The sequence below is a fragment of the Bos mutus genome, chromosome 1 (genome assembly GCF_027580195.1).
Source record: "Bos mutus isolate GX-2022 chromosome 1, NWIPB_WYAK_1.1, whole genome shotgun sequence".
Classification (NCBI taxonomy): Eukaryota; Metazoa; Chordata; class Mammalia; order Artiodactyla; family Bovidae; genus Bos; species Bos mutus.
The window spans coordinates 155,876,716-155,886,081 of NC_091617.1; the positions used below are offsets into that span (position 1 = coordinate 155,876,716).

The window sequence follows — 9,366 nt, forward strand, 5'->3', positions numbered from 1 at the left end:
CCAGCCATGGCCTGGAAGATGAGTCTGATGGCACCACTGTCTCCCCACAGAAACTGTCCTCCAGAGTCTTCCTGGATCACAGCACCCTCCCTGACACCCTGAAAGTCACCTACGACTCCTTCTGCAGTAACGGGAAATCGCAGGTGGACCAGCCCAGAGGGGACTGCGACGGCGTCCAGATCAACGTCCCGGTGAGGCTCCCTCCCAGCCTCTGGAAGGGGTTCCCCTTGGACAGCAAGAGGGTGTGCCCTGGCCAATGGCCTACCAGGGATCAGCTAAGAGGTTGGGCCTGTCCACCTTCGGTCCAGTTCCTTCCTTTTAAAATCCACAAACGCTGTGGCCTGATGTGGACAGACCCCAGCGCCCCCTGGTGGCAAATGCTGGGCATAGCACCACACGCCTAAAAAGGGCATTCCTTCCCCTCTGGGCATCTGCTTTGGTTTGATTTTCCTGATTTTTGTGGTTTTGTTTATTGTTATTATTGTTATGAATTTATTTATTTGGCTGCGTCAGATCTTTGTTGTGGCACATGGGCTCTCCAGTTGTGGTGAGCGGGCTTAGTTGCCCCTTGGCATGTGGGATCTTAGTTCCCCAACCTGGGATGGAACCCAAGTCCCCTGCATTGGAAGGCAGATTCTCAACCCCTGGACCACCAGGGAAGTCCCTGTTTTTTGACAAAGACATTAAAGCAGGGGCCACACAGATGATTACAAGCAGGCAGTGAGTTGTTTCTCTAATAGTTTAAATTTGTCATGACCAGGAATGATTCAACGTTTCCTTTCACCAGCTGTGAATTAATATTCAGCAAAATACTTCCTTTTATTTCTGAATGACATTGAAATTCTTTCAAATATGTGACTTACTAAGTGCATGTGAACTTTGACTGAAATCTCTGCCCCTCTTACTGGGGGATCCATACCCGAATGTACTCAGTGTTGACTGCCTGATTCCTCCCTGATGTTTCTGCTCTGTCTTCATGTACTGGGTGGAGACTCACTTACGTTGACCGGCAGTGAGGCTGAGCGGTGCTCCCTGAAGCTCCCTGAGGGCTGAGCAGCAGAGCAGTGTGTGTGTGTGGTGGGGTGGGGTGGGGGTGGGGGTGGGGCTCTGTGCTGCCAGCTCAGTTCTTCTGGGGCATTCAGGCTCAAGATACACCTTCACATGCAGAATCTAGGACTTCCTATGGTATTCTGACATCTTAGCCTCCGGGCTTCAGGACAAAATACCTGGAGAAAATATACATCATTTATTAATACGAAGTCACTTTAAAATCCCTTTAATTGCCAGTCCAGGTTCGATGCATGATGCTGGATGCTTGGGGCTGGTGCACTGGGACAGCCCAGAGGGATGGTATGGGGAGGGAGGAGGGAGGAGGGTTCGGGATGGGGAACACATGTATACCTGTGGCGGATTCATTTTGATATTTGCAAAACTAATACAATTATGTAAAGTTTAAAAATAAAATAAAATTGGAGAGAAAAAAATAAATAAAGATATCTGAAAAAAAAAATAAATAAAATCCCTTTAAGAGATGCATGATTAAAAGAATTCTAAAGACACCTCCGCGCAAGTCCAGGCCACCTGAGGATGGAGGGTGGGGGGAGCTGGGTGGGGGTGCATGTTCCAGCATGTCCGAGTTTACAGCTCTCATCTTCTCCCTCATCTCCCTTCCTGAGCCCTGGAGCCACCTGGAATGTCCCTGTCCTTCCCCTCTCCCACCGCGATCCACTCCTTCCCTGGCCCAGCAGAGGCAGCACCCTACCAGCCTGGTAGCAGAGGGTGGTGGCCCTTCCCCTTCTAGGCTGTGCCCTTGTTCATGCTGCCCAGAGGAGATCAGAGCAGGGTCATGAGCCTGGGGTCCCATGCTCACCTGAGCTCTACGTTCCCATGACAGATCACCTTCCAGGTGAAGGTCACAGCCACCGAGTGCATCCAGCAGCAGTCCTTCACCATCCGGGCGCTGGGCTTCACGGACACGGTGACCGTGCGGGTCCTCCCCCAGTGCGAGTGCCAATGCCGGGACGCCAGCAGGGACGGCAGCATCTGCGGCGGCAGAGGCTCGATGGAGTGCGGCGTCTGCAGGTGAGGCCTCCGCCCCGCCCCCGGCGCAGGCGCCCGGAAGCAGGGTGCGCTCCGGAGGGCTCTGACCCCGCATTCCCGCAGGTGTGACGCCGGCTACATCGGGAAGAACTGCGAGTGCCAGACGCAGGGCCGGAGCAGCCAGGAGCTGGAGGGCAGCTGCCGCAAGGACAACAGCTCCATCATCTGCTCGGGGCTGGGGGACTGCATCTGCGGGCAGTGCGTGTGCCACACGAGCGACGTGCCCAACAAGAAGATCTACGGCCAGTTCTGCGAGTGCGACAACGTCAACTGCGAACGCTACGACGGCCAAGTCTGCGGGGGCGAAAGTGAGTGCTGGGGGGCCGCGGGACAGAGCCTCGGCCGCATGGGGCCGGGGGCTTTGGCCAGGGCGGGGCTCGGGAGGGACTGAGTCCGAGGCGGCTTTGTCTTCCAGGGCGGGGATGGGGTCCGGAGCGGGCCGGGGCTGGGGCGGGACTGAGTCCGCGGCCGCGCTGTCTTCCAGAGAGGGGGCTCTGCTTCTGCGGCACCTGCAGGTGCGACGAGCAGTATGAGGGTTCGGCATGCCAGTGCCTCAAGTCCACTCAGGGCTGCCTCAACTTGGACGGCGTCGAGTGCAGCGGCCGCGGCCGATGCCGCTGCAATGTGTGCCAGTGCGACCCCGGCTACCAGCCGCCCCTGTGCAGCGAGTGCCCGGGCTGCCCCGTGCCCTGCGCGGGCTTCGCGTGAGTGTCCGCCGCCCCGCCGGGCTCGCACCTCCTTGCGGATGGGGAGAACCACTGCCCGGCCCCGGGCGCGGGGCGGGGGCGCGGGCGGCCCGCCCTCCCCAGAAGGCCCTGCACAGACCCGCCGCTCCCGGCGGCCACTCCTCCCAACCCCGCCCGCGCTCACGCCCCGGCTCCCCGCAGCCCCTGCACAGAGTGCCTGAAGTTCGACAAGGGCCCCTTCGCCAAGAACTGCAGCGCAGCGTGCGGGCAGACGAAGCTGCTGTCCAGCCCGGTGCCCGGCCGCAAGTGCAAGGAGCGCGACTCCGAGGGCTGCTGGATGACCTACACCCTGGTGCAGCGCGACGGGCGGGACAGATACGACGTGCACGTGGACGACATGCTCGGTGAGCCCGGGGTGGGGGTGGGGGTGTCGGGAAGAGTCCCCTCCGCGCCCCTACTCTCCACCCCGGGGCCCTGCATCTCTCAACCCGCCCCCGCCGCACCCCCACCATACCCCGCCCCCACCTCATCTCTCAGCCCGCCCACGTCGTTGTGGGCGGTGGGCTGTCCCACAGTAGAGCTTCCCCAAGCCGAGCGGGTCCTGAGAGCCGGGCGGAGGGGATCGTGGGGACCTCCAGACCCAAGTCCAGCCCTTGCCCTGGAGGGGCCTGCAGAGCTGCTGCTCTCTTCCCCAGATGCCCACTACCCTCCAGTCACCCGGCTCTGCCCAGGACCCAGAGACCAGCGCAGTCTTCATAGGTCCCCCCATGACACAGTCTGGGGACATATGAGCAGGTTCTGAGGGGCAAAGACTCCAGCGGGGCCTGTTTCTGAGGTCAGAGGTCAGAAGGTATCTCTAAGGAGGACAGTTGCAGATAGTTGGAGAAGGTTTCAGGTGCTGGGCTGGGCACTTACTGGACCCCTGAGAGTCCAGGGGAGCCTTAGGTCTTTTCCCAGACATAAAAGGAGGCTGCCAACAGCTTTCAGAGGAGCTTTCAGAAGCCGGACACACACCTGGGAAGGGCCACAGCCCGGCCCAGGCACTGAGCAGGGCTGGGTTGGGGCCCTGGGGGCGGCGTGGACAGAGCCTGCTCTGGAATGTAACTCTGGGCAGGATCGAAAGGGACAGGTGATGAGTGGGGGCAGAGGGTGGGTCAGTTTCAAGGAGGTACATTGAGTGATGATGACATTTTGAGATGGAGGGACTTAGAACAACAGACCCCTGAGGGAATGAGTGTAAGGGTTGGAGCAGCAGCACCCAGAGCCATCTGGACACCAGATCTGAGTACCCCACCCTTCCCACTCAGAGAGGCTGAGGGTACGAGCACAGGCTTCCAGGCCAGCCTCCAGGGTGACCGCAGCAGACATGTGACAGCTGTCCACCCAGGTTCTTGCAAGACTGGGATCTGCTCCCGCTCTCCCTCCCCAGGAAAGGACCCCCAGAAGGCATGTGGGGCCCAGTCCATTGTGTATCCCCAGGGCTGCAGAGCCCAGCCTGCTGGGGTGGATGGCTCTCCCTGGGTTTTCAGAGCAGATGTGCCGTCAGGTCTGGATTGGGGCAGCTGTGGCTACGGTGTTTAGTCTCTAAGGACATGAGGCTCCCTGGAAAGGCCAGGGTGATGAACGAGGGAGCACCACGGACTCCGGTGCCCTCAGCCAGGCAGACGGGGGGGCTTGCACCAAGTGCGGTGCCACCACGGACTCCGGTGCCCTCAGCCAGGCAGACAGGGAGGGGCTTGCACCAAGTGCGGTGCTTCTGTCGGCAGCCGGAGGGGGGCTTGCACCAAGTTCGGTGCCTTTGTCGGCAGCCAAAGTGGGCATGTGGCAGTCCAGAGACCCCCACCTGAGCTCAGCAGGAGGCTGGGTGCAGCCCCCTTGGGCCCTGGGACCCTGCCTCCCATTCCCAAGGCTGCTGCTGTGAGTCTCCCCGGGAATGCTTGCATGAGGAGAGTCCCCCCTAAACTCTGATACAGTGTGGTCTGGGTGGGAGGCCAGAGTCTGGCCCTGGTTTCTGGCAATCCGGGCCCCCCTTTCCTTCTCTGTAAACAAGGGCCCTCTCGACTTCATTGGGAACCGCGGAGCCTGGCCTTGTGCTCAGCTCTGGGCTCTCCTGGGCTGGGGGCCGGGGCCAGGGCTGGTTTGCTTACTACCTGCCACAGAGATCTGGCAGTGGGACCTGGACACCGTGCAGGGACAGGGCTGACACCCGGGGCCTGGGAGCCGGGGCAGCCTTGACACCACATGTGTGCCCTAGAGTGTGTGAAGGGCCCCAACATCGCTGCCATCGTGGGGGGCACCGTGGGGGGCGTCGTGCTCGTCGGCATCCTCCTGCTGGTCATCTGGAAGGCCCTGACACACCTGAGCGACCTCAGGGAGTACCATCGCTTCGAGAAGGAGAAGCTCAAGTCCCAGTGGAACAACGTGAGTGGCCTCAGGGTCCCTGCGAAGGCCCACCTCCTACCCTCCAAGCCAAGGCGTCCCCACGGGCGTGTGCGCCTGCCCCACCCCCGCCCCTGAACCTCGTCCACCCCCAGTGGACACTGTTGTGGCCCAGAGCCCAGCGCCTTCCTCCCTGTGCTGACAAGCCACGTTTGCTTTTCTCACCAGGATAACCCTCTTTTCAAGAGTGCCACCACGACAGTCATGAACCCTAAGTTTGCCGAGAGTTAGGGGTGCCCGGTGAAGACAAGGCCTTCTGCACCACCCAGATGGGAACACCCCCTCTCCACGTCCCCTCCAGCAGGCTGACCGTGACCCCGCTGCCTCGTGGACGTGGCTGACAACTTCACCGTTAACCAAAAATGCACTGCTTTTTCTGCCCCAGAATGATGGGCGTGGCCAGGTTATTCTATGGGCTCATGGTAAGGGCCAGCCTACCCCTTCTGATATGAATGACTTTTGATAGCAAGTCAGAGAAGGAATTGCCTACATTTTGTATGGTTACACACAGGTCCTTTGTAAAAATTAGCACAGCAGTCTGATGAAGAATTATTTATGTGTGAACTTCTCAGGGTATGAAGTTACATCCCCTTGGTTATGCTGCCCCCAATCAATAAAAAAAAAATCAATAAAATCTTCTTGTGCAGAAGCTTTCATGGGAGCCAGGCTCTGCTCCTCTGCCACTGCACTCTGAGGGTCCGTGTGGCCTCTGGGCCAGGGCATGGGGTTCTCTTTTTCTCCTTCCTCATCTGTGGCCCATGCAAGCCTCTCTCTGTCCCTACCTGGGTCCCCCTCAAAAGCTGCTTTGAGAAGGAGCAGACCCCCACAAGGGGGTCCCATTGTGGAGCCTGAGTAGGGCTGAGGCAAGATGGGAAAGTGGGCGTCTGTCCCCCTCTCCACTGTCTACACCTGTTCTCGGCTAATGATGGGACAGAGTTTGAGTGTGTTTCTTGTGGGCTGTTTTCTAGAGTGACCTGGAGGTCACGTTGATCCGATGTGTGATGACAGCAGAGGGAAGGTCCCACCGTGATCACTGAGACCTGTGTGTATCTGCCAGTCTCAGTACGCTTGGTATGGGTCAGGGTCCAGGTGTGGCCAGTGAGAGCCCGTGAGGATGGGGCAGTCCTTGGGTCCCCAAGGAAGGGCCGTACTCCCGTAAACTAAGATTTTCTGGGACTTCTCTGGTCACGGAGTTGGGAGTCTGCCTGCCAGTGCAGGGGACACGGGTTCCTTCCCTGCTCCAGGAAGATCCCACATGCCAAAGGGCAGCTGAGCCCGTGCACCGCAACTACTGAAGCCTGGTCACCCTAGAGCCTGTGCAACAAGAGAAGCAAGCTCACTGCAGAGAGAGAGCAGCCCCTGCTCAGGGCAACCAGAGAAAGCCCTTGGGCAGCAACAACGACCCAGCACAGCCAAAAATGAAAAACAGCAAAAAAAATACATCCTCTGAAACCCGGCTGGTGCTGGCTCTCTTCATGTTACACAGGCCTAAGAGAGGCAGACAGATGTTGAGTATGGAGTGCATGTTTGTGATATATATTCAAATGCCTAGACATAGTTTCAGATGAAATTTGTCCTTATTTTTCCCTAAAATATATAATTCTTTATTAAAACCCCAGCATAATGCTTTGTTAAAAAGAACATCCTGTTTATTCAAACAGCACTTATGAAGTTCTGCCTTTGCCAGTCACTGCAGAGAAGATTGGGCAAAGGAGAGACGCTCACTGCCTTCACGGAGGTACACGCAGGGTAGCCTCCCTGCCGGTATGAAATGATAAAGGATGCACGCTGAGACGGAAGGGCACGCAGTCCAGAACTGAGTTCAGTCACTCACTCGTGTCCAACTCTTCGCAACCCCATGGTCTGCAGCACGCCTGTCTTTCCTGTCCTTCACCATCTCTCAGAGCTTGCTTAAACTCACTGTCTGTTGAGTAGGTGATGCCATCCAACCGTCTCGTCCTCTGTCGTCCCCTTCTGCTGCTGCTAAGTCGCTTCAGTCGTGTCCGACTCTTTGAGACCACATAGACGGCAGCCCACCAGGCTCCGCAGTCCCTGGGATTCTCCAGGCAAAAACACTGGAGTGGGTCGTCCCCTTCTGCCTTCAATCTTTCCCAGCGTCAGGGTCTTTTCTAATGAGCAAGGTTTAAAGAAATAAAAGTGCCCATGTCGCCCACCAGGTGGCACTAGAGGGAGGGTGCCTGTGCAGGCGCCTCAGTAGACACCGATTCGATCCCTGAGTCCGGAAGATCCCCTGAAGGAGGAAACGGCAACCCACTCCAGTATTCTTGCCTGGAGAATCCCTTGGATGGAGGAAACTGGCGGACTACAGTCCATCAGGTTGCATAGAGTTGCACGCGACTGAGCACACACGCACATTTCACCTACTAGGCTTCTGCCGCTAGTAACCTGCACTGCTGCCTGTTCTCCTGCAGGGGGAGCTCCCCCTCCCACCTAGTGCCTCTGCCGCCTCGCCATCCGGCCGCCAATCACAGAACGTGGCCGAGGGCGCAGGCGCGCTCCCGCCTGGAAGCCTTCGCTCCAGCGCCCAGGCGTCTCTTCTTCCTACCCTGTTCATAAGTACGAGGGCTTGATACAGAGCAGCCCAAGGTCAACCTTCTACCACCTTCGTGGTGCTGCATCCTTCCGCGCCCAGGAGAACCGGGCGCTGGTTTTCCAAAATGTTAAAACCCAATTGAACAACATGAACTCTCTTCCAGACAACGCTGGGCCGCAGGTCACCCCGGCTCCCCACCTGGTTTATGTGGGTGGCTCTGCGTGTGCCTGGTCTTGACCTTACCCTCCCTGCCACCCTGGCAGGCAAGCCCCTCCTCACACCTGGTCTGCACACTGAGGGGCCCCACTCCAGCCTCGAGGCCCTGCAGACGCCCCCACCCCCACCCCCCAGTGTCAAGACAGGCAAGTCCGTCTGGCATCTCCCCCAAGTGGCTCCTTCCTCTGGGGCCCTCCTGGGTGGGGTCCCCCTGCCCTTGCTGCGCATTGGCATCTACACAGGCAGGCAGTCGTGATCTTATTCCCTGTCTCACAACAAGGTGCAGTCCTCTCCACGCTGTGACCCCTTGGTCCCCAAGTTCAGTTCAGTCGCTCAGTCGTGTCTGACTCTTTGCGACCCCATGAATCACGGCACGCCAGGCCTCCCTGTCCATCACCAACTCCCGGAGTTCACTCAGACTCACGTCCATCGAGTCAGTGATGCCATCCAGCCATCTCATCCTCTGTTGTCCCCTTCTCCTCCTGCCCCCAATCCCTGCCAGCATCAGAGTCTTTTCCAATGAGTCAACTCTTCGCATGAGATGGCCAAAGTACTGGAGTTTCAGCTTTAGCATCATTCCTTCCAAAGAAATCCCAGGGCTGATCTCCTTCAGAATGGACTGGTTGGATCTCCTTGCAGTCCAAGGGACTCTCAAGAGCCTTCTCCAACACCACAGTTCAAAAGCATCAATTCTTCGGCGCTCAGCTTTCTTCACAGTCCAACTCTCACATCCATACATGACCACTGGAAAAACCATAGCCTTGACTAGACGGACCTTTGTTGGCAGAGTAATGTCTCTGCTTTTCAATATGCTATCTAGATTGGTCATAACTTTCCTTCCAAGGAGTAAGTGTCTTTTAATTTCATGGCTGCAGTGATTTTGGAGCCCCCCAAAATAAAGTCTGACACTGTTTCCACTGTTTCCCCATCTATTTCCCATGAAGTGATGGGACCAGATGCCATGATCTTCATTTTCTGAATGTTGAGCTTTAAGCCAACTTTTTCACTCTCACTTTCATCAAGAGGCTTTTTAGTTCCTCTTCACTTTCTGCCATAAGGGTGCTGTCCCTTATGGGTATTTGGTCCCCAAACCTCCAGCTAAACCTCCTCCTGGCAGCACAAGCCTGTGGACCAGAAAAAAACAGCTGGAGCCTCACCCTCCAGATCCTGTAGTGTTCTCCTTCACTCTCTGCTTTAAACACAGGTTTAGACTCAGATAGGGTCACAATCCTACCTCGCTTATACAAGCAACTCCGCGGATGTGAGAGGGTAACAGGCAGGAAGGCCAGGGGTCTCCAAATGGAGGAAATAGCCTGCAAGTGTCAGACATTTTTATCTCTCTTAAGCGGCAGGAGGAAACAAACTAGCATA

At 57.3% G+C, this 9,366-nt stretch overlaps 1 protein-coding gene across 1 annotated transcript in view; it reads left to right on the plus strand.

The window, feature by feature from the left end:
* Positions 1-5,874, plus strand: part of ITGB2 (integrin subunit beta 2) — a 29,594-nt gene extending 23,720 nt beyond the window's left edge. Inside the window, exons 10-16 of the mRNA XM_070378239.1 lie at positions 51-191; positions 1,895-2,082; positions 2,164-2,408; positions 2,585-2,804; positions 2,988-3,190; positions 5,041-5,207; positions 5,394-5,874. Coding sequence (XP_070234340.1) covers positions 51-191; positions 1,895-2,082; positions 2,164-2,408; positions 2,585-2,804; positions 2,988-3,190; positions 5,041-5,207; positions 5,394-5,456 — 1,227 coding nt within the window. The 3' untranslated portion in view covers positions 5,457-5,874. The remainder of the gene's footprint in view (positions 1-50; positions 192-1,894; positions 2,083-2,163; positions 2,409-2,584; positions 2,805-2,987; positions 3,191-5,040; positions 5,208-5,393) is intronic.
* Positions 5,875-9,366: the final 3,492 nt, after the last annotated feature.